The sequence below is a fragment of the Electrona antarctica genome (genome assembly GCF_951216825.1).
Source record: "Electrona antarctica genome assembly, chromosome: 6".
Classification (NCBI taxonomy): domain Eukaryota; kingdom Metazoa; phylum Chordata; class Actinopteri; order Myctophiformes; family Myctophidae; genus Electrona; species Electrona antarctica.
Window position 1 is genome coordinate 55,942,780 of NC_136811.1, and position 25,282 is coordinate 55,968,061.

A 25,282-nucleotide genomic window follows, 5' to 3' on the forward strand; every position below is an offset into this window, starting at 1 on the left:
TAACCATTTATTTTTGCCATAAATCAGGTAGCTTTAAGGTACGGCCATGACAGCAATGGTAGGAAAAAAATATATATAATATTATATTCGGTATTCGGTTTCCGGCCGACTGTTTCCTATATTCGGTATTCGGCCAAGAAGGGTGCGTTGGATTTACCAAGGGTGCGTTGGATTTACCAAGGGTGCGTTGGATTTACCAAAGGTGCGTTGGATTTACCAAAGGTGCGTTGGATTTACCAAAGGTGCGTTGGATTTACCAAAGGTGCGTTGGATTTACCAAAGGTGCTTTGGATTTACCAAAGGTGCGTTGGATTTACCAAAGGTGCGTTGGATTTACCAACGGTGCGTTGGATTTACCAAAGGTGCGTTGAATTTACCAAAGGTGGTTTGGATTTACCAAGGGTGCGTTGGATTTACCAAGGGTGCTTTGGATTTACCAAAGGTGCTTTGGATTTACCAAAGGTGCTTTGGATTTACCAAAGGTGCGTTGAATTTACCAAAGGTGCTTTGGATTTACCAAAGGTGCTTTGGATTTATCAAAGGTGCGTTTAATTTACCAAAGGTGCTTTGGATTTACCAAGGGTGCGTTGAATTTACCAAGGGTGCGTTGAATTTACCAAAGGTGCATTGGATTTACCAAAGGTGCTTTGGATTTACCAAAGGTGCGTTGGATTTACCAAAGGTGCGTTGGATTTACCAAAGGTGCGTTGGATTTACCAAAGGTGCTTTGGATTTACCAAAGGTGCGTTGGATTTACCAAAGGTGCGTTGGATTTACCAAAGGTGCGTTGGATTTACCAAAGGTGCGTTGGATTTACCAAAGGTGCGTTGGATTTACCAAAGGTGCGTTGGATTTACCAAAGGTGCTTTGGATTTACCAAAGGTGTGTTGGATTTACCAAAGGTGCTTTGGATTTACCAAAGGTGCGTTGGATTTACCAAAGGTGCGTTGGATTTACCAAAGGTGCTTTGGATTTACCAAAGGTGCGTTGGATTTACCAAAGGTGCTTTGGATTTACCAAAGGTGCATTGGATTTACCAAAGGTGCGTTGGATTTACCAAAGGTGCGTTGGATTTACCAAAGGTGCTTTGGATTTACCAAAGGTGCTTTGGATTTACCAAAGGTGCGTTGGATTTACCAAAGGTGCTTTGGATTTACCAAAGGTGCTTTGGATTTACCAAAGGTGCTTTGGATTTACCAAAGGTGCTTTGGATTTACCAAAGGTGCTTTGGATTTACCAAAGGTGCTTTGGATTTACCAAAGGTGCGTTGGATTTACCAAAGGTGCGTTGGATTTACCAAAGGTGCTTTGGATTTACCAAAGGTGCGTTGGATTTACCAAAGGTGCTTTGGATTTACCAAAGGTGCGTTGGATTTACCAAAGGTGCGTTGGTGGATTTACCAAAGGTGCGTTGGATTTACCAAAGGTGCGTTGGATTTACCAAAGGCGCGTTGGATTTACCAAAGGTGCGTTGAATTTACCAAAGGTGCGTTGAATTTACCAAAGGTGCGTTGGATTTACCAAAGGTGCGTTGGATTTACCAAAGGTGCGTTGAATTTACCAAAGGTGCGTTGGATTTACCAAAGGTGCGTTGGATTTACCAAAGGTGCGTTGGATTTACCAAAGGTGCGTTGGATTTACCAAAGGTGCTTTGGATTTACCAAAGGTGCGTTGGATTTACCAAAGGTGCGTTGAATTTACCAAAGGTGCGTTGAATTTACCAAAGGTGCGTTGAATTTACCAAAGGTGCGTTGGTGGATTTACCAAAGGTGCGTTGGATTTACCAAAGGTGCGTTGGTGGATTTACCAAAGGTGCGTTGAATTTACCAAAGGTGCGTTGGTGGATTTACCAAAGGTGCGTTGAATTTACCAAAGGTGCGTTGGTGGATTTACCAAAGGTGCGTTGGATTTACCAAAGGTGCTTTGGATTTACCAAAGGTGCTTTGGATTTACCAAAGGTGCGTTGGATTTACCAAAGGTGCTTTGGATTTACCAAAGGTGCTATGGATTTACCAAAGGTGCGTTGGATTTACCAAAGGTGCGTTGGATTTACCAAAGGTGCGTTGGATTTACCAAAGGTGCTATGGATTTACCAAAGGTGCGTTGGATTTACCAAAGGTGCGTTGGATTTACCAAAGGTGCGTTGGTGGATTTACCAAAGGTGCGTTGGATTTACCAAAGGTGCGTTGGATTTACCAAAGGTGCTTTGGATTTACCAAAGGTGCGTTGAATTTACCAAAGGTGCTTTGGATTTACCAAAGGTGCGTTGGATTTACCAAAGGTGCGTTGGTGGATTTACCAAAGGTGCGTTGGATTTACCAAAGGTGCTTTGGATTTACCAAAGGTGCTTTGGATTTACCAAAGGTGCTTTGGATTTACCAAAGGTGCGTTGGATTTACCAAAGGTGCGTTGGTGGATTTACCAAAGGTGCGTTGGATTTACCAAAGGTGCGTTGGATTTACCAAAGGTGCTTTGGATTTACCAAAGGTGCGTTGGATTTACCAAAGGTGCGTTGGTGGATTTACCAAAGGTGCGTTGAATTTACCAAAGGTGCGTTGGTGGATTTACCAAAGGTGCGTTGAATTTACCAAAGGTGCGTTGGTGGATTTACCAAAGGTGCTATGGATTTACCAAAGGTGCGTTGGATTTACCAAAGGTGCTTTGGATTTACCAAAGGTGCTATGGATTTACCAAAGGTGCGTTGGATTTACCAAAGGTGCGTTGGATTTACCAAAGGTGCGTTGGATTTACCAAAGGTGCGTTGGATTTACCAAAGGTGCGTTGGATTTACCAAAGGTGCGTTGGATTTACCAAAGGTGCGTTGGATTTACCAAAGGTGCGTTGGATTTACCAAAGGTGCTTTGGATTTACCAAAGGTGCGTTGGATTTACCAAAGGTGCGTTGGATTTACCAAAGGTGCTTTGGATTTACCAAAGGTGCGTTGGATTTACCAAAGGTGCGTTGGATTTACCAAAGGTGCGTTGGATTTACCAAAGGTGCGTTGGATTTACCAAAGGTGCGTTGGATTTACCAAAGGTGCTTTGGATTTACCAAAGGTGCGTTGGATTTACCAAAGGTGCGTTGGATTTACCAAAGGTGCGTTGGATTTGCCGTTGGATTTACCAAAGGTGCGTTGAATTTACCAAAGGTGCTTTGGATTTACCAAAGGTGCGTTGGATTTACCAAAGGTCCGTTGGATTTACCAAAGGTGCGTTGGATTTACCAAAGGTGCTTTGGATTTACCAAAGGTGCGTTGGATTTACCAAAGGTGCGTTGGATTTACCAAAGGTGCGTTGGATTTGCCGTTGGATTTACCAAAGGTGCGTTGAATTTACCAAAGGTGCTTTGGATTTACCAAAGGTGCTTTGGATTTACCAAAGGTGCGTTGGATTTACCAAAGGTGCTTTGGATTTACCAAAGGTGCGTTGGATTTACCAAAGGTGCGTTGGATTTACCAAAGGTGCGTTGGATTTACCAAAGGTGCGTTGGATTTACCAAAGGTGCGTTGGTGGATTTACCAAAGGTGCGTTGGATTTACCAAAGGTGCGTTGGATTTACCAAAGGTGCTTTGGATTTACCAAAGGTGCGTTGGATTTACCAAAGGTGCGTTGGATTTACCAAAGGTGCGTTGGATTTACCAAAGGTGCTTTGGATTTACCAAAGGTGCGTTGGTGGATTTACCAAAGGTGCGTTGGATTTACCAAAGGTGCGTTGGATTTACCAAAGGTGCGTTGGATTTACCAAAGGTGCGTTGGATTTACCAAAGGTGCGTTGGATTTACCAAAGGTGCTTTGGATTTACCAAAGGTGCGTTGGATTTACCAAAGGTGCGTTGGATTTACCAAAGGTGCGTTGGATTTGCCGTTGGATTTACCAAAGGTGCGTTGAATTTACCAAAGGTGCTTTGGATTTACCAAAGGTGCGTTGGATTTACCAAAGGTCCGTTGGATTTACCAAAGGTGCGTTGGATTTACCAAAGGTGCTTTGGATTTACCAAAGGTGCGTTGGATTTACCAAAGGTGCGTTGGATTTACCAAAGGTGCGTTGGATTTGCCGTTGGATTTACCAAAGGTGCGTTGAATTTACCAAAGGTGCTTTGGATTTACCAAAGGTGCGTTGGATTTACCAAAGGTGCGTTGGATTTACCAAAGGTGCTTTGGATTTACCAAAGGTGCGTTGGATTTACCAAAGGTGCGTTGGATTTACCAAAGGTGCGTTGGATTTACCAAAGGTGCGTTGGATTTACCAAAGGTGCGTTGGTGGATTTACCAAAGGTGCGTTGGATTTACCAAAGGTGCGTTGGATTTACCAAAGGTGCTTTGGATTTACCAAAGGTGCGTTGGATTTACCAAAGGTGCGTTGGATTTACCAAAGGTGCGTTGGATTTACCAAAGGTGCTTTGGATTTACCAAAGGTGCGTTGGTGGATTTACCAAAGGTGCGTTGGATTTACCAAAGGTGCGTTGGATTTACCAAAGGTGCGTTGGATTTACCAAAGGTGCGTTGGATTTACCAAAGGTGCGTTGGATTTACCAAAGGTGCTTTGGATTTACCAAAGGTGCGTTGGATTTACCAAAGGTGCGTTGGATTTACCAAAGGTGCGTTGAATTTACCAAAGGTGCTTTGGATTTACCAAAGGTGCGTTGAATTTACCAAAGGTGCGTTGGTGGATTTACCAAAGGTGCGTTGAATTTACCAAAGGTGCTTTGGATTTACCAAAGGTGCGTTGAATTTACCAAAGGTGCTTTGGATTTACCAAAGGTGCGTTGAATTTACCAAAGGTGCGTTGGTGGATTTACCAAAGGTGCGTTGGATTTACCAAAGGTGCGTTGGATTTACCAAAGGTGCGTTGGATTTACCAAAGGTGCGTTGGATTTACCAAAGGTGCGTTGGATTTACCAAAGGTGCTTTGGATTTACCAAAGGTGCTTTGGATTTACCAAAGGTGCGTTGGATTTACCAAAGGTGCGTTGGATTTACCAAAGGTGCTTTGGATTTACCAAAGGTGTGTTGGATTTACCAAAGGTGCGTTGAATTTACCAAAGGTGCTTTGGATTTACCAAAGGTGTGTTGGATTTACCAAAGGTGCGTTGGATTTACCAAAGGTGCTTTGGATTTACCAAAGGTGTGTTGGATTTACCAAAGGTGCGTTGAATTTACCAAAGGTGTGTTGGATTTACCAAAGGTGCGTTGGATTTACCAAAGGTGCTTTGGATTTACCAAAGGTGCTTTGGATTTACCAAAGGTGCGTTGGATTTACCAAAGGTGCGTTGGTGGATTTACCAAAGGTGCGTTGGATTTACCAAAGGTGCGTTGGATTTACCAAAGGTGCGTTGGATTTACCAAAGGTGCTTTGGATTTACCAAAGGTGCGTTGGATTTACCAAAGGTGCGTTGGTGGATTTACCTAAGGTGCGTTGGATTTACCAAAGGTGCGTTGGATTTACCAAAGGTGCGTTGGATTTACCAAAGGTGCTTTGGTGGATTTACCAAAGGTGCGTTGGATTTACCAAAGGTGCGTTGGATTTACCAAAGGTGCGTTGGATTTACCAAAGGTGCGTTGGATTTACCAAAGGTGCTTTGGTGGATTTACCAAAGGTGCGTTGGATTTACCAAAGGTGCGTTGGATTTACCAAAGGTGCGTTGGATTTACCAAAGGTGCTTTGGTGGATTTACCAAAGGTGCGTTGGATTTACCAAAGGTGCGTTGGATTTACCAAAGGTGCGTTGGATTTACCAAAGGTGCTTTGGTGGATTTACCAAAGGTCCGTTGGATTTACCAAAGGTGCGTTGGATTTACCAAAGGTGCTTTGGATTTACCAAAGGTGCTTTGGATTTACCAAAGGTCCGTTGGATTTACGAAAGGTCCGTTGGATTTACCAAAGGTGCGTTGGATTTACCAAAGGTGCTTTGGATTTACCAAAGGTGCTTTGGATTTACCAAAGGTGCATTGGTGGATTTACCAAAGGTGCATTGGTGGATTTACCAAAGGTGCGTTGGATTTACCACAGGTGCGTTGGATTTACCAAAGGTGCTTTGGATTTACCAAAGGTGCATTGGTGGATTTACCAAAGGTGCGTTGGATTTACCAAAGGTGCGTTGGATTTACCAAAGGTGCGTTGGATTTACCAAAGGTGCGTTGGATTTACCAAAGGTGCTTTGGTGGATTTACCAAAGGTGCGTTGGATTTACCAAAGGTGCGTTGGATTTACCAAAGGTGCGTTGGATTTACCAAAGGTGCTTTGGTGGATTTACCAAAGGTCCGTTGGATTTACCAAAGGTGCGTTGGATTTACCAAAGGTGCTTTGGATTTACCAAAGGTGCTTTGGATTTACCAAAGGTCCGTTGGATTTACGAAAGGTCCGTTGGATTTACCAAAGGTGCGTTGGATTTACCAAAGGTGCTTTGGATTTACCAAAGGTGCATTGGTGGATTTACCAAAGGTGCGTTGGATTTACCAAAGGTGCATTGGTGGATTTACCAAAGGTGCGTTGGATTTACCAAAGGTGCTTTGGATTTACCAAAGGTGCATTGGTGGATTTACCAAAGGTGTGTTGGATTTACCAAAGGTGCGTTGAATTTACCAAAGGTGCTTTGGATTTACCAAAGGTGTGTTGGATTTACCAAAGGTGCGTTGGATTTACCAAAGGTGCTTTGGATTTACCAAAGGTGTGTTGGATTTACCAAAGGTGCGTTGAATTTACCAAAGGTGTGTTGGATTTACCAAAGGTGCGTTGGATTTACCAAAGGTGCTTTGGATTTACCAAAGGTGCTTTGGATTTACCAAAGGTGCGTTGGATTTACCAAAGGTGCGTTGGTGGATTTACCAAAGGTGCGTTGGATTTACCAAAGGTGCGTTGGATTTACCAAAGGTGCGTTGGATTTACCAAAGGTGCTTTGGTGGATTTACCAAAGGTGCGTTGGATTTACCAAAGGTGCGTTGGATTTACCAAAGGTGCTTTGGATTTACCAAAGGTGCATTGGTGGATTTACCAAAGGTGCGTTGGATTTACCAAAGGTGCGTTGGATTTACCAAAGGTGCATTGGTGGATTTACCAAAGGTGCGTTGGATTTACCAAAGGTGCGTTGGATTTACCAAAGGTGCTTTGGATTTACCAAAGGTGCATTGGTGGATTTACCAAAGGTGCGTTGGATTTACCAAAGGTGCGTTGGATTTACCAAAGGTGCGTTGGATTTACCAAAGGTGCGTTGGATTTACCAAAGGTGCGTTGGATTTACCAAAGGTGCTTTGGTGGATTTACCAAAGGTCCGTTGGATTTACCAAAGGTGCGTTGGATTTACCAAAGGTGCTTTGGATTTACCAAAGGTGCTTTGGATTTACCAAAGGTCCGTTGGATTTACGAAAGGTCCGTTGGATTTACCAAAGGTGCGTTGGATTTACCAAAGGTGCTTTGGATTTACCAAAGGTGCATTGGTGGATTTACCAAAGGTGCGTTGGATTTACCAAAGGTGCATTGGTGGATTTACCAAAGGTGCGTTGGATTTACCAAAGGTGCTTTGGATTTACCAAAGGTGCATTGGTGGATTTACCAAAGGTGTGTTGGATTTACCAAAGGTGCGTTGAATTTACCAAAGGTGCTTTGGATTTACCAAAGGTGTGTTGGATTTACCAAAGGTGCGTTGGATTTACCAAAGGTGCTTTGGATTTACCAAAGGTGTGTTGGATTTACCAAAGGTGCGTTGAATTTACCAAAGGTGTGTTGGATTTACCAAAGGTGCGTTGGATTTACCAAAGGTGCTTTGGATTTACCAAAGGTGCTTTGGATTTACCAAAGGTGCGTTGGATTTACCAAAGGTGCGTTGGTGGATTTACCAAAGGTGCGTTGGATTTACCAAAGGTGCGTTGGATTTACCAAAGGTGCGTTGGATTTACCAAAGGTGCTTTGGATTTACCAAAGGTGCGTTGGATTTACCAAAGGTGCGTTGGTGGATTTACCTAAGGTGCGTTGGATTTACCAAAGGTGCGTTGGATTTACCAAAGGTGCGTTGGATTTACCAAAGGTGCTTTGGTGGATTTACCAAAGGTGCGTTGGATTTACCAAAGGTGCGTTGGATTTACCAAAGGTGCGTTGGATTTACCAAAGGTGCTTTGGTGGATTTACCAAAGGTGCTTTGGTGGATTTACCAAAGGTGCGTTGGATTTACCAAAGGTGCGTTGGATTTACCAAAGGTGCGTTGGATTTACCAAAGGTGCTTTGGTGGATTTACCAAAGGTGCGTTGGATTTACCAAAGGTGCGTTGGATTTACCAAAGGTGCGTTGGATTTACCAAAGGTGCTTTGGTGGATTTACCAAAGGTCCGTTGGATTTACCAAAGGTGCGTTGGATTTACCAAAGGTGCTTTGGATTTACCAAAGGTGCTTTGGATTTACCAAAGGTCCGTTGGATTTACGAAAGGTCCGTTGGATTTACCAAAGGTGCGTTGGATTTACCAAAGGTGCTTTGGATTTACCAAAGGTGCATTGGTGGATTTACCAAAGGTGCGTTGGATTTACCAAAGGTGCATTGGTGGATTTACCAAAGGTGCGTTGGATTTACCAAAGGTGCTTTGGATTTACCAAAGGTGCATTGGTGGATTTACCAAAGGTGCGTTGGATTTACCAAAGGTGCGTTGGATTTACCAAAGGTGCGTTGGATTTACCAAAGGTGCGTTGGATTTACCAAAGGTGCTTTGGTGGATTTACCAAAGGTGCGTTGGATTTACCAAAGGTGCGTTGGATTTACCAAAGGTGCGTTGGATTTACCAAAGGTGCTTTGGTGGATTTACCAAAGGTCCGTTGGATTTACCAAAGGTGCGTTGGATTTACCAAAGGTGCTTTGGATTTACCAAAGGTGCTTTGGATTTACCAAAGGTCCGTTGGATTTACGAAAGGTCCGTTGGATTTACCAAAGGTGCGTTGGATTTACCAAAGGTGCTTTGGATTTACCAAAGGTGCATTGGTGGATTTACCAAAGGTGCGTTGGATTTACCAAAGGTGCATTGGTGGATTTACCAAAGGTGCGTTGGATTTACCAAAGGTGCTTTGGATTTACCAAAGGTGCATTGGTGGATTTACCAAAGGTGCGTTGGATTTACCAAAGGTGCGTTGGATTTACCAAAGGTGCGTTGGATTTACCAAAGGTGCTTTGGATTTACCAAAGGTGCTTTGGATTTACCAAAGGTGCATTGGTGGATTTACCAAAGGTGCGTTGGATTTACCAAAGGTGCATTGGTGGATTTACCAAAGGTGCGTTGGATTTACCAAAGGTGCGTTGGATTTACCAAAGGTGCGTTGGATTTACCAAAGGTGCTTTGGATTTACCAAAGGTGCATTGGTGGATTTACCAAAGGTGCGTTGGATTTACCAAAGGTGCTTTGGATTTACCAAAGGTGCATTGGTGGATTTACCAAAGGTGCGTTGGATTTACCAAAGGTGCGTTGGATTTACCAAAGGTGCTTTGGATTTACCAAAGGTGCATTGGTGGATTTACCAAAGGTGCGTTGGATTTACCAAAGGTGCGTTGGATTTACCAAAGGTGCTTTGGATTTACCAAAGGTGCATTGGTGGATTTACCAAAGGTGCGTTGGATTTACCAAAGGTGCGTTGGATTTACCAAATTGACAAATTGTTGTCAATTTCCGTCTCTAATATGTCCAAAACATATCGGGATGCCGGGTTGAAACTAGCTAACACTTCCAAGCTGCATGCAGGAGCTGTTCCAGCCAAGAGAGGGCAATTACGAACTCAGGGGAACCGCCACATTCAAGCCAATTAAGGCAAGAACCAACACCAAACGTAGATGCATATCAGTCATTGGAGTAAATATGTGGAACTCACTAGACAATGAACTTAAAATGTCCAGCTCAATAAAAACCAAGTCAGCCAGCCGCTCAGGACCGGCGGTCAGCCAGCCGCTCAGGACCGGCGGTCAGCCAGCCGCTCAGGACCGGCGGTCAGCCAGCCGCTCAGGACCAGCGGCGGTCAGCCAGCCGCTCAGGACCGGCGGTCAGCCAGCCGCTCAGGACCGGCGGTCAGCCAGCCGCTCAGGACCAGCGGCGGTCAGCCAGCCGCTCAGGACCAGCGGCGGTCAGCCAGCCGCTCAGGACCGGCGGTCAGCCAGCCACTCAGGACCAGCGGCGGTCAGCCAGCCGCTCAGGACCGGCGGTCAGCCAGCCACTCAGGACCGGCGGTCAGCCAGCCGCTCAGGACCGGCGGTCAGCCAGCCGCTCAGGACCAGCGGCGGTCAGCCAGCCGCTCAGGACCGGCGGTCAGCCAGCCGCTCAGGACCAGCGGCGGTCAGCCAGCCGCTCAGGACCGGCGGTCAGCCAGCCGCTCAGGACCAGCGGCGGTCAGCCAGCCGATCAGGACCGGCGGTCAGCCAGCCGCTCAGGACCAGCGGCGGTCAGCCAGCCGCTCAGGACCGGCGGTCAGCCAGCCGCTCAGGACCGGCGGTCAGCCAGCCGCTCAGGACCAGCGGCGGTCAGCCAGCCGATCAGGACCGGCGGTCAGCCAGCCGCTCAGGACCAGCGGCGGTCAGCCAGCCGCTCAGGACCGGCGGGCAGCCAGCCGCTCAGGACCGGCGGTCAGCCAGCCGTTCAGGACCGGCGGTCAGCCAGCCGCTCAGGACCGGCGGTCAGCCAGCCGCTCAGGACCGGCGGTCAGCCAGCCGCTCAGGACCGGCGGTCAGCCAGACGCTCAGGACCGGCGGTCAGCCAGCCGCTCAGCATTTTGATTTTAGTTTTAGTCATAAGTCTCTTCAATTGTTTTCCTTTAGTTTCAGTCACATTTTAGTCGCCCCGGAATGTTTTAGTGTTTTAGTCTAGTTTTAGTCGACTAAATATCATAAGATTTTAGTCGACTAAATCTACAGTTGATGTAGTCGACTAAAATGTATTTAGGCGGGCCTTGATGCCGTCGTAATGGATGTTTTACACTTGTAGTGTAAATAGCAGATCTAAATAGATCTAAATAGCAGATCTACAAGCTCACAACGCGTCGCGCTGCGACGCGTTGTGAGCTTGTAGATCTGCTATTTTCAGCATGCAACCAAGTGTAAAATGACTTATACTGGATATCTTGTCCACTAGTCCCTTCCTAACATAGTCTATTTTTTTTTTGTTGACGAAAAATCGTCAATATATTTAGTCTTAGTTTGTAACAATCGCCCTTTGTGCATTAAGGCAAATCATTAACTAAGGAACAATTAAGCGGGATCGTAGGGTTATTTGTATGTTTAATATAGAGATACCACAAAAAAGGTAACATAGACGGTGTTCAATCGAACCCAATACACTTAGCAAAGTGCGTCTGTCCCTATCTCTCTCCCTAGAAACGAAAAGAAATAAACAGGCAAACGAACTTCATCAACAAACCATAATACACTTTCAAAACCAGCTCACGCCCCAAACAAGTCCCGACGCTCTCTGCAACGCTTTGCGTCACGACGTCAACTACAGACAATAAACGATAACACCCCCAAAGTCAACGATGCAAAACCGCGCTCAATGTTAAATAAATAATAAAGTCTGCGTCCGTCCTCTTCTCCAATTAAACGCCGCGCAATGGTTGCAGACGCACTCGATTAAACTTTAACTTAAATCAGGCGTGATCTGGCGCCTGGAGCTCCTCTTCCCCTCCGTGTAGGCCTACACTCCGTTTACAATGGTCCCCCGTTCCCTGTGTGTCACTTCCTCTACATAACCTTGGATGGATGGCGACATCAATCCCTGTCACCTGTCAATCACCCCAGGTACAAGGCCCATTACCTTACTGGTGAATAGGAGATAATAATAATAATATATTCACAGTCAGCAACCACATATCACATTTAATTTCAAAATAAATAACATGTATAGGTAAAATAAAGCAGGATAACATTATAATGTGCTTTTAGTCACCATAGCTTAAGTTTTCATTTAGTTTCCATTTAGTTTTCGTCAGTGGAAAAAGGTAGTCGTCGGACATTTTTCGTCTTAGTTTAAAGGTGGCCGTACACTAGCCGATAATCAGGCATTTTTGACGCTCGGGGGGTGCCCGACTCAATCGGGAGCGATTCTCGGGCATAAATGATCGTCTAGTGTGATTGTATAAAAGATCCAATCGTAATCCCTCCGATCTGCTCGAGGCCGCTCACAGCGCGATCGGGATCGGCCCGATCAACATCAAGAATGTTTGATATTTGCGCCCGAGGTGCGCCCGAGTTTTAAACTCGTGTAGTGTGTGCTGTATAAAATAATCGGATAAAATAATCGGGCCCGATTATCCTGTAGTGTGTGGTGCTATCAGATTTCAGATTGAAAGAAATCGGCTAGCGTAAGGCCACCTTTAGTCGACGAAAACAACAACACCGCTCAGGACTCTTACCCAGGGCCGTGGTACCGTCGGCGGCCGTGAGCGTCAGAGAGCCCGTGCTGCAGTCGGGACTGCTCTCCACGTCAAAGTCTCCGAAGAGCAGGCGCAGCGTGCGGCCCGCGGGCACCCGCAGCCGCCAGGCGCAGCGGGCGTCCGACGGGTAGGTGCCCGGGTAGTTCTGGCTGGCCAGGGTTCCGCTCTGAGGGCCCAGGACCGTCTGTCCACAGCCAGAGCCTGGAAGGAATGAATGACGACAACAAAAAAAACAAGACACTCAGTGTTGTGCTCGAGTTCACCTAAAGCGAGTCCACGTCGACAATTTACGATGTAGTCATTTATCAACTTAACCCATTTTGGGGCGGGAACCCCTTTTGGTGTTTTGACTAAGCATTATGTTATACTTTAGCTGTTTGAAAAATAGCAGATCTACGAGCTTGTAGGTCTGCTATTTGAAAAGTCGTGAAAATGTGGCTCAAATCTTTGAATATATATTCTTTCAGAGTTTCAGTTTTTAACTCAAATCTTTGCTTATGGGGGCGAGTCCGAATCAAGGCAGAGTCTGAGAGTGACTCGTGACTCGAGTGGACTTGGTGGGGGGGGGGGGAGAGTACCAAGTCTCTACGTCCGAGTCTGAGTCAAATGAAGGGGCAAGACCGAGACCAGACAGAGTACATGAGAATGTGGACTCGAGGCGAGTCAATGACTGGAGTACTGCAACACAACTCGGAGGACCAAGGACTAAAACAAACGCACGCACGCACGCACGCATGCACGCACGCACGCACACAGGGTGGTAATGAATTGACCACAGTGGAGGCCTCCTCCTCCTCCTCCTCATCCGTCGTCATCGGTGATGTTATCAGGATAAGTGGAGTGTTTAGGGCTTAGGCTGTGGTTTCACTGCCTCCGCTCTCTGTGTGTGTGTGTGTGTGTGTGTGTGTGTGTGTGTGTGTGTGTGTGTGTGTGTGTGTGTGTGTGTGTGTGTGTGTGTGTGTGTGTGTGTGTGTGTGTGTGTGTGTGTGAGAGAGAGAGAGCATAGCAACGCAGGCTGTGTTTACAGTCTGAGGTTCATAACCGCCACATGACCCAAAACAAAATTCAGACGAGGATGTCCTCACACCTCCGTCTGTCCGTCCGTCCGTCCGTCCGTCCGTACGTCCGTCCGTCCCATGCAACCGTCATGGTGGCATTTAAGCCATATAGACCTGAGGACGATTATACAAAATGTCTTCTAAATCCTGACAGTTTTCGGAAAACCTCATTTTTCTGTATGGGGTGTTTCTGTATGGGGTGAACCATCAGTGGTTCTGTATGGGGTGAACCATCAGTGGTTCTGTATGGGGTGCACCATCAGTGGTTCTCAAACATTTTCATGTCAAGGACCCCCAAGATTATTATGTATTTGGCCTCCGACCCCCATCTGAAAATATGTTGTTTCAAGGACCCCCCAGAAGCAAAGATTTGAGTTAAAAACGTTCTCTCTGAAAGAATATATTCAAAGATTTGCGCCACATTTTCACAATAACCCTAACCTCAGTCTTAACCGGCCACATAGGTCACTAACCCTAACCTCAGTCTTAACCGGCCACGTAGGTCACTAACCCTAACCTCAGTCTTAACCGGCCACGTAGGTCGCTAACCCTGACCTCAGTCTTAACCGGCCATATAGGTCACTAACCCTCAGTCTTAACCGGCCACGTAGGTCACTAACCCTAACCTCAGTCTTAACCGGCCACGTAGGTCACTAACCCTAACCTCAGTCTTAACCGGCCACGTAGGTCACTAACCATAACCTCAGTCTTAACCAGCCACGTAGGTCACTAACCCTAACCTCAGTCTTAACCGGCCACGTAGGTCACTAACCCTAACCTCAGTCTTAACCGACCACGTAGGTCACTAACCCTAACCTCAGTCTTAACCAGCCACGTAGGTCACTAACCCTAACCTCAGTCTTAACCGGCCACGTAGGTCACTAACCCTAACCTCAGTCTTAACCGGCCACGTAGGTCACTAACCCTAACCTCAGTCTTAACCGGCCACGTAGGTCACTAACCTTAACCTCAGTCTTAACCAGACACGTAGGTCACTAACCCTAACCTCAGTCTTAACCGGCCACGTAGGTCACTATCCCTCAGTCTTAACCGGCCACGTAGGTCACTAACCTTAACCTCAGTCTTAACCAGACACGTAGGTCACTAACCCTAACCTCAGTCTTAACCGGCCACGTAGGTCACTAACCCTAACCTCAGTCTTAACCGGCCACGTAGGTCACTAACCTTAACCTCAGTCTTAACCAGACACGTAGGTCACTAACCCTAACATCAGTCTTAACCGGCCACGTAGGTCACTAACCCTAACCTCAGTCTTAACCGGCCACGTAGGTCACTAACCCTAACCTCAGTCTTAACCGGCCACGTAGGTCACTAACCTTAACCTCAGTCTTAACCAGACACGTAGGTCACTAACCCTAACCTCAGTCTTAACCGGCCACGTAGGTCAATAACCTTAACCTCAGTCTTAACCAGCCACGTAGGTCACTAACCCTAACCTCAGTCTTAACCGGCCACGTTGGTCACTATGGTTTTCTTCCCGTATGTGAAGAGTGTTTTCTCGTCCTGTGAGGTCAACCTTGACTCAACAGTTTACTTTACATTCTGAAGGGACATTGAGTCAGATCCCTGAGGAACACCATTCATGTCGCACGCGCACACGCACACGCACACGCACACACACACACACACACACACACACACACACACACACACACACACACACACACACACACACACACACACACACACACACACACACACACACACACACACACACACACACACGTGATGTGTCATGTCATGTCCGCCAGACAGCCCGCCACAGAGGTTAAACATGCCACGGAGAATACGCAAATAAAACAACCCACCAGAAAACGCTCAAGGGATTCCGAGAATGCTCCACACCTTCCCAGAAGGAAATCAAGTTTAATCGGTGTAGGCCTGTTGATTTCGCCGGCAAATTTTGATTCAGTTTCAGTTTCTTTTAGTCACGATTTTAGTCATCTCGACATGTTTTGGTTTTAGCCGTCGTTTTACTTAACTAAATTAATATAATGTACAGTTGATGTAGCTGTAAAATAGCCGATCTACAAGCTCACAACGCGTCGCGCTGCGACGCGTTGTGAGCTTGTAGATCGGCAATTTTTTGGAGAGTGACACCCGCACACAACCAAGCATGAAATGACTTGACATTTGAGTGTAGTTTATAGTATTAGCCCACAGTTTTAGTCACAAGTAAGACACGCGAACGCAGCTCGTAAATTGCAATAACAACAATTAGAATAAATTACGTACTTTACGTTTTTTTTTAAGTTCTCTTTTCTTTTTCTTGTGTTTTTTTTTTGTTCTTTTTTTAGTGTGTGTGTGTGTGTGCATGCGTGTGTGTGTTTTTTTCAAAGTTTTCTTTACGTTTTTTCTTTTTAAGTTTTTTTTAAGTTGTGTGTGTGTGTGTGTGTGTGTGTGTGTGTGTTACAGCTGCGCCCTCTGGTGGCGGGCGGGTGGTGTTACAGCGTGACACACACACACACACACACACACACACACACACACACACACACACACACACACACAGACATGTTCTGCTAGGTCTCATAGTTAGTGCTCACTTCTTTCGCAATCATAGCTTTTTTTTTTTTTTTTTTCGGCAGTGAAAAAAAAAGGTATTCAGTGAACATTTTAGTTCTAGTCAAATGATTCCCGTGCGCCGCACGGCACTGCCGCGGCTCACCACTCCCAAGAGATGGGTCAAACGCGGAGAACAAATTGCACTGCGGTATAACGTGTTTGAGTGACAAACTCAAAGTCGTCGTACGACTTTCACTTTGTAGCTTGTAGATCAGCTGTTTTCGGTACACAGACAGACGGGTAGAACTCTAAAACTAGACTCTCTAAGTGCTCTCCAATCTCACAGACTAGATTCCCCCCAGCACACACACGCACGCACGCACACACGCACGCATACACACACAGTGTCCCCCATGAGGATTCCATGGAAATGCCACAGCAACGCGCTGTCACCGCGGGCAACGGAGCGCGGATCTGTGTCACCTTCCGGTGGGAGGTCACCCACCCCCCCGCCCACCCTCACTGGGGTCTGAGGGGCATCGGGCTGTCACATTCCTGCCTGGTAGCAGCGGGCGCTTGTTTGTGGCCGGGAGAGGAGAGGACAGGAGAGGACTATCAGCCAGCCAGCCAGCCAGCCAGCCGACCAGCCAGCCGACCAGCCAGCCAGCCAGCCGACCAGCATTCAACTGTATTCAATGCTTTCACATTGCATCGATCCGTATCCGAGTACACTTCATTCAACTGTATTCAATGCTTTCACATTGCAGCGATCCGTATCAGAGTACACTTCATTCAACTGTATTCAATGCTTTCCCATTGCAGAGATCCGTATCAGAGTACACTTCATTCAACTGTATTCAATGCTTTCACATTGCAGCGATCCGTATCCGAGTACACTTCAGTCTGTCCCGAGACTACCTCCAATGCGGTCCCGGGAACGGTTGGGTGACCCCAGAACGTAGAGCAGCGACACACTTTCATCTCACCGCAAAGCGGGTGCCTATGGACTATAGTTCCAAACATTGCTCATATGGCTGGAACTATCCCATTGAGATAGAATGAGCACTTCCATTATTACAGTGCAGGGAGTCAACGCTAGTGTCTACTATGAATCTGCTCTAAATCACACCCGGCACCATACTATGAATCTGCCCTAAATCACACCCGGCACCATACTATGAATCTGCTCTAAATCACACCCGGCACCATACTATGAATCTGCTCTAAATCACACCCGGCACCATACTATGAATCTGCTCTAAATCACACCCGGCACCATACTATGAATCTGCCCTAAATCACACCCGGCACCATACTATGAATCTGCCCTAAATCACACCCGGCACCACACTATGAATCTGCCCCTAAATCACACCCGGCACCATACTATGAATCTGCCCTAAATCACACCCTGCACCACACTATGAATCTGCCCTAAATCACACCCTGCACCACACTATGAATCTGCCCTAAATCACACCCGGCACCATACTATGAATCTGCCCTAAATCACACCCTGCACCACACTATGAATCTGCCCTAAATCACACCCTGCACCACACTATGAATCTGCCCTAAATCACACCCGGCACCACACTATGAATCTGCCCTAAATCACACCCGGCACCACACTATGAATCTGCCCCTAAATCACACCCTGCACCATACTATGAATCTGCCCTAAATCACACCCTGCACCACACTATGAATCTGCCCCTAAATCACACCCGGCACCATACTATGAATCTGCCCCTAAATCACACCCGGCACCACACTATGAATCTGCCCCTAAATCACACCCGGCACCACACTATGAATCTGCTCTAAATCACACCCTGCACCATACTATGAATCTGCCCCTAAATCACACCCGGCACCATACTATGAATCTGCTCTAAATCACACCCTGCACCATACTATGAATCTGCCCCTAAATCACACCCTGCACCATACTATGAATCTGCCCTAAATCACACCCGGCACCATACTATGAATCTGCTCTAAATCACACCCGGCACCATACTATGAATCTGCTCTAAATCACACCCTGCACCATACTATGAATCTGCTCTAAATCACACCCTGCACCATACTATGAATCTGCTCTAAATCACACCCTGCACCATACTATGAATCTGCCCTAAATCACACCCTGCACCATACTATGAATCTGCTCTAAATCACACCCGGCACCATACTATGAATCTGTTCTAAATCACACCCGGCACCACACTATGAATCTGCTCTAAATCACACCCGGCACCATACTATGAATCTGCCCTAAATCACACCCTGCACCATACTATGAATCTGCTCTAAATCACACCCGGCACCACACTATGAATCTGCTCTAAATCACACCCGGCACCATACTATGAATCTGCTCTAAATCACACCCGGCACCATACTATGAATCTGCTCTAAATCACACCCGGCACCATACTATGAATCTGCCCCTAAATCACACCCTGCACCATACTATGAATCTGCCCTAAATCACACCCGGCACCATACTATGAATCTGCCCTAAATCACACCCGGCACCATACTATGAATCTGCTCTAAATCACACCCGGCACCATACTATGAATCTGCCCTAAATCACACCCGGCACCATACTATGAATCTGCCCTAAATCACACCCGGCACCATACTATGAATCTGCTCTAAATCACACCCGGCACCATACTATGAATCTGCCCTAAATCACACCCTGCAGACGGAGTTGTTGCATGCGTCGACCTTTCAGGACCTCTCAGGACCTTTCAGGACCTATCGCCTCCTCTATAGAGCGTCGCAGTCCCGCCCCCTACCATGGACCAGGAAATGAATCCCAATGCATTTTTCCTCATAGACATTTCAAAGAATATTCATTTAAAGACGGTTACGCCGCGGACAAGGCCAACTCGAGTCGTGACAACTCATGACAACACAAACAATATTTTGGACCAAACAAATAATTACAAAGAAGAAAAACAACAAAGAAAGTGTTGTAACCTGCCGTTTTTTTCTTCTTTCTAATTATTTTTTCGGCCCCAAAAATTGTGTTTGTTGTCATGATTTGTCACGACTCGAGTTGGCTTTGTCCGCGGCGTAAACGTCTTTAAATAAATACTTTCTGAAATGTCTATGAGGAAAATGAACGGAGAATCATTTCCTTGTCCATGGTAGAGGGCGGGACTGCGACGCTCTATTGTTTTTGTCCTACTTGTCCCCCCCCGTCCCCCCCCTCCGGTGCCTCCGATCTTTCCCAACTCGACCTCGTTAAAAACGCCAGTGATTCACCAGAAATAATTGACCTTGTGGAGTGAGTGAGGGAGGGAGGGAGGGAGTTAGTCACCTTCCTCTTGTAAGACCACTTGAGCCTCCGCGGATTGATAGAAACAAACAACAGCAGCGTTTAATTCTTCTGTGGTCAGTATGACTAAATAGCAAGGGAGGAATAGTTCTGTCTGTGTGTGGTAATAATAACCCTATTATTGACCGTACAATTTAATTTACCTCACCTGGAGCAAATGTCACGGATGGCACCTTGATCTAAAATTGTTGTCTCAAATGTTTTTATTTTATTTTTGACGGGCGCTAGCCCCTCCTATATACAGGTTTAATGTTTGTTTTTAGTTCAATGTTTGTTTTAAAAACGCCATTGACAATGAAGGGAAAATGTACGTCATCTTGTCCCAAAACATGAAATGCCATTAACAATAAAGATAATTTAATGTTTGTGTTGGCATGTGTTGGCTGACTGGCTGTTTGTTTGTTTTACATCACCATTACATCACCTAATCAACATGAGTTAGACATTAATATTATTAGCGCCCCTCACTTCACATGGGTGTGATTTAAAAAAAAAAAAAAAAAAAAAACTTCTGGTGCCGCTGAATCTTTCAGAATAATGGCGCTAATGGAGTGCAAAGCAGATGAGGGAGCTTTTATGCTGAAAACGCCCACTTTCAATAAAGGAATAAAAAGCCCCCCAAAAAAAAGAACCACTGAGATACAAACACAGACATAATTATTTTTATTTTAGAGGACATTTGATTAGAATCTGGTCCTTATGTGAGTCTCAAAGAGGGGGGTCCAAATGGACCCTTACATGTCTGTAACTCTGAGAGTGTAACACATGGAACCAAATGGACCTTTACGGGTCTGTAACTCTGAGAGTGTAACACATGGAGTCAAATGGACCCTTACAGGTCTGTAACTCTGAGAGTGTAACACATGGAACCAAATGGACCCTTACAGGTCTGTAACTCTGAGAGTGTAACACATGGAACCAAATGGACCCCTACGGGTCTGTGACTCTGAGAGTGTAACACATGGAACCAAATGGACCTTTACGGGTCTGTAACTCTGAGAGTGTAACAAATGGAACCAAATGGACCCTTACAGGTCTGTAACTCTGAGAGTGTAACACATGGAACCAAATGGACCCCTACGGGTCTGTGACTCTGAGAGTGTAACACATGGAGTCAAATGGACCCTTACAGGTCTGTAACTCTGAGAGTGTACAAATATAACCAAATGGACCCTTACAGGTCTGTAACTCTGAGAGTGTACAAATGGACCCTTACAGGTCTGTAACTCTGAGAGTGTACAAATGGACCCTTACAGGTCTGTAACTCTGAGAGTGTAACAAATGGAACCAAATGGACCCTTACAGGTCTGTAACTCTGAGAGTGTACAAATGGAACCAAATGGACCCTTACAGGTCTGTAACTCTGAGAGTGTACAAATATAACCAAATAGACCCTTACAGGTCTGTAACTCTGAGAGTGTACAAATGGACCCTTACAGGTCTGTAACTCTGAGAGTGTACAAATGGACCCTTACAGGTCTGTAACTCTGAGAGTGTAACAAATGGAACCAAATGGACCCTTACAGGTCTGTAACTCTGAGAGTGTAACACATGGAACCAAATGGACCCTTACAGGTCTGTAACTCTGAGAGTGTACAAATGGAACCAAATGGACCCTTACAGGTCTGTAACTCTGTGAGAGTGTACAAATATAACCAAATGGACCCTTACAGGTCTGTAACTCTGAGAGTGTACAAATGGACCCTTACAGGTCTGTAACTCTGAGAGTGTAACAAATGGAACCAAATGGACCCTTACAGGTCTGTAACTCTGAGAGTGTAACAAATGGAACCAAATGGACCCTTCATACAGGTTTGAAACATCTGTGTAACAATTTCTAACAAAATGACATTTTGTTACACTTTATAGAGTTTAACATTAATTGTGCACTCTCTCAGAGTTAAGGGAGGCTTCGGGAAAACAAACACACAACAAATAATAATACGTTTGAGAACCTATAATAAATGGCTGGTATAATAGGCTACATTATAATAAATAAACACCACATATTTAATTGAATCAGAGATAATTAAGTTAAAATTAAAGTAATGAATCTTACCCTGTTGTCCGTGGACCAGGGTTATTACGGTAGAAAACACACGCAGGAGAATCCACACAGTGACACCTTCATGTTGTTGCTGCTGCGCGTGCGTCACCATCATAAATGAATACAAATGCATCAATAAATAATTGAATAGTATTATTTTGTTTTATCCTGGACAGCAAGGTGCGCGCCTCTGGCTCACACGCACGACTCCATGCACGCACGCACGCACACTGAAGTGAAGTGAAGTTGTTCTCTTCACTCCAAGAAGTTGCTTCTTGACTTGTTGTTGTTGCAGCCCCCATGCTGGGCCGTGATTGGCTGTCTCCGCCCCATGCTGCGCCGCGGTTGGCTGTCCCCGCCCCCATGCTGGGCTGTGGTTGGCTGTTTGCGGACCCCAATGCTGCTGTGCGCTGTGATTGGCTGCTCCCGCGTGTCAGTCACACATTTTTTCACGCGTTCCATTCCCATATTTGGGCAGCGCCGGAGGGGGTGGGGGGTGGGTCACGTGGGTGGGCGGGGGCTCTGGTGACTCTCGGCTCAGCTGGGCTGGTGAAAATGCACTGGTTCCCAAACCAGGGGTCGCGGATCCATATTTGGGGCCATTTGTATGTATGGGTCGCATTCAATTATTATTTTATTTTTTATTTAGATTTGATTTGATTTTGAACACTGAATGCCGTTGATAGGCTAATGCATGGCCAGTTTGTAGTGTCTGTGTGTGTCTGTGTGTGTAATTCTGCAAACTGTTAATACATATTTCAATCAATCAATCAATGTAAACACACACATTATTGATTGATTGATTGATTGAAATATGTATTAACAGTTTGCAGAATTACAGTACATTTCAAGCACAAACTCAATACAAAGACTGTTAACTGTGAGTGGACGACCCAATTAAGCATTACACTTGTTTACAAGAGGGTCCACCATGTTTAATTCATCAAAACATTTAGAGACGTACTATATATCCAAATAACAGAACAGGAATTCATCATAATGGAGGTAAAAAGGGAAAATAAACATATACAGTGAGGGAAAAAAGGGGGGGGGGGGGGTGGTGGGGGGAAATTAAAAGACTAATGATTGGCCAGAAGAGAGTGCCCCGATCACTTCACACTGGTGTGATTTTTATATTTATTTTCTACATTTCCTATGTTTACATAATTATAATAGAAGAATTTGTTCTTCTATTATAATTATGTAAACATAGGAAAAAAAGAATAATTGCATAATTGCAGAGCTAAACCTTTTTATTTTATGTTTTATATTTCTCTAAACAATTCCAGAAAAGAAAAGGAAATAAAGACTTAGCCTATTGTGAAAAGTAGTATACCTACAAGCTCAGTACACCAGTTTCTCTGGATAAAGAGTGTCTGCTAAATAAATGCCTATAGAGTGTAAATTGCACAACATGACTTTGTGAGCTTGTAGATCGGATATGTTCACTATTTTTGTTTAAATGGGGCTTGAAGCGAGACAGAATAATATTGCCCCATCATTTGCGGCGCAACACTGCCACCCTGCGGTGAAATTGTGCAATGACAGAAACAGAAAAAACTATTTTTATTTTATAGGTAGTCTTTTGAGGCTTCTTTTTAAGTTTATTCCGCGGTTGAATAAGTAGTAACATTAGCATAATGCTATGACAAAATGGCCAGTGATATAAAACTAAGTTACATAAAGTGCTTTTCCCTCAAAATAAAGAAAGAAAAGAAAAAAGGATTGATTTGAGCTGTACGTGAACTAACTAGTAGGCTAGGCCTAAACCTTGTGGATTGAAGTGTGAACTAAGTAGGCTAGGCCTAAACCTTGTGGATTGAAGTGTGAACTAAGTAGGCTAGGCCTAAACCTTGTGGATTGAAGTGTGAACTAAGTAGGCTAGGCCTAAACCTTGTGGATTGAAGTGTGAACTAAGTAGGCTAGGCCTAAACCTTGTGGATTGAAGTGTGAACTAAGTAGGCTAGGCCTAAACCTTGTGGATTGAAGTGTGAACTAAGTAGGCTAGGCCTAAACCTTGTGGATAGCAGCGTTGGAAAGTAACTAGAGTAAAGTATTACTTAAACTAATATTATTATAATATTATTATAATATATTACAATATTACTATAATATATTAGTTAGTTGCTGCGAGAGTGAGGTCTAATAATAATAATAAAGCTTTATTTGTATAGCACCTTTTAAGAACCATGCAGTCACAAAGTGCTTTAACAGAGAAACATATATAAAGACATAGCAAGGAGGCACACATTAGAATAAAATACATTGTCAATAATGCACAAAATTACAACAACAACAACAACAGAAGAAATCAATAAAAAATCACAAATCACATGGGTAGAGGAAAGGGTTGAAAGGTCTAGCCAACCCCAACTCGGGATTCCTGGATCGCTGCCCTCCACAATGAATTTCATCAGGTTCTTGAGCTCTGCAGTGTTGTCAGCCAAGCTGTCGCGCCGCAGCACGTCTACATAGGTGGTACGCTTCTTTCCCCTCCTGGCTTTGCCCTGGGTTGGCTCCCATAGGGTCAATTTACTTGCCTCAAGTTCTGGGTGCCTGACGCAGTGCCCTGCCAGCCTCATCCTTCTCTCTCTGACTTTGTCCGTGACCCGTGGTAGGCTTTTTCCTGTTGTACTGTGAGGGTCCATGTCTCGGCCCCATACAGCAGTACTGACTCCAGCGCACTCCACAGTAGCTATGAACAGCCGCCTCTTAAGGTCTTCTACCATATCTGATTTCCACACTCTCCTCATCCCGTGCAAAGCTTTCCAGGCAAGTGCTCTCCGAACCTTCAGATCCTGTTCAGTTGAGGCAGAGCAGGCTCCAAGGTAGCCTATACTTGAAGTCCTCGACTGGTTCGAGCACCGTCCGTTCTGCAGTGGCAATGGTGTTGTCCTCGGTGATGACTATCATTACATTTGTTTCCTTGGCATTGAGCTTGAAGCAGATCTTCCTGCACTCCTTTTCTACTGCCAGTAGTAGCTCCCTTCCTTTCTCGACTGTATCCGAGATTAGGGCGATGTCGTCTGCATAGTCGAGGTCAGTGACCATGTTGGGGTGTACTCGCCTTGACTTCCTCGGGACCAGAGTGAAATACGTTACTATTTTCCAAAAGTAACTCGTTACTATTTCCACGAGCCTTGGTGGTACTGCAGGGCTAGGTGTTTGTAAAGATGATTTTAAACTGACAGTAGTAACAACTGAGGAGGTACTTAAAAGACTGTGTGCCCTCCAACCCCACAAGGCCACTGGCCATGACAATATCCCCTCCAAATTTCTCAGAGACTTGGCTATCTCTATAGCTCCAATCATCACCCACATAATAAACCTATCCATCAAACAGGGACAGGTCCCCCCAGATTTAAAACTGTCCAAAGTAACCCCCAACTACCGGCAACTACCGCCCTATTTCTATTCTTAGCTCCATCTCGAAAGTGATGGAAAAAATAGTCTATGAACAGGTTGAAAAGTATCTTGCCACTAAAAAGCTAATGTATGAATTCCAATCTGGCTTCACAACATCCCACTCCACTGACACATGCCTCCTCTATTTGAGCGACCACATCAAACACGAGGTGGATGCTGGCAAATACTGCGCCATGGTCATGCTGGACCTCCAAAAGGCCATACTGGTTAACAAGCTAAAAGCAATTGGTTTTAAAATAGCACAGTGAGCTGGACAAAATCCTACCTGGCGGGGAGAGAACAGATGGTGGAGGTGAACCGAACACCGGTGATAAAATGGCCACCAACGTAATAAAAAAAATCACACCCATGTGAAGTAAGTGGTGCAACTCTGTGTGGGGGTCCCTGGGGGGGGGGGGGGGGGGGGGGGGGGGCGAGCCGTCCGAAACGGTTGAGAAATGACAGCGTTACCGTGTGGGGGTCCCTCTACTGTACGCTCTACTGTACTG

General features: G+C 45.4%; 1 protein-coding gene across 1 annotated transcript in view; it reads right to left on the reverse strand.

Annotated features, from left to right (window-relative positions):
- The window catches only part of LOC306925746 (uncharacterized protein), an 89,702-nt gene extending 68,094 nt beyond the window's left edge, over window positions 1–21,608 (reverse strand). The window contains exons 1-2 of the mRNA XM_079504784.1: window positions 21,381–21,608; window positions 12,359–12,580 (exon numbers count right to left, since the gene is read on the reverse strand). Of these exons, the coding sequence (XP_079360910.1) occupies window positions 12,359–12,580; window positions 21,381–21,501 (343 nt within the window). The 5' untranslated portion in view covers window positions 21,502–21,608. The remainder of the gene's footprint in view (window positions 1–12,358; window positions 12,581–21,380) is intronic.
- Between the last annotated feature and the right edge of the window lie 3,674 nt (window positions 21,609–25,282).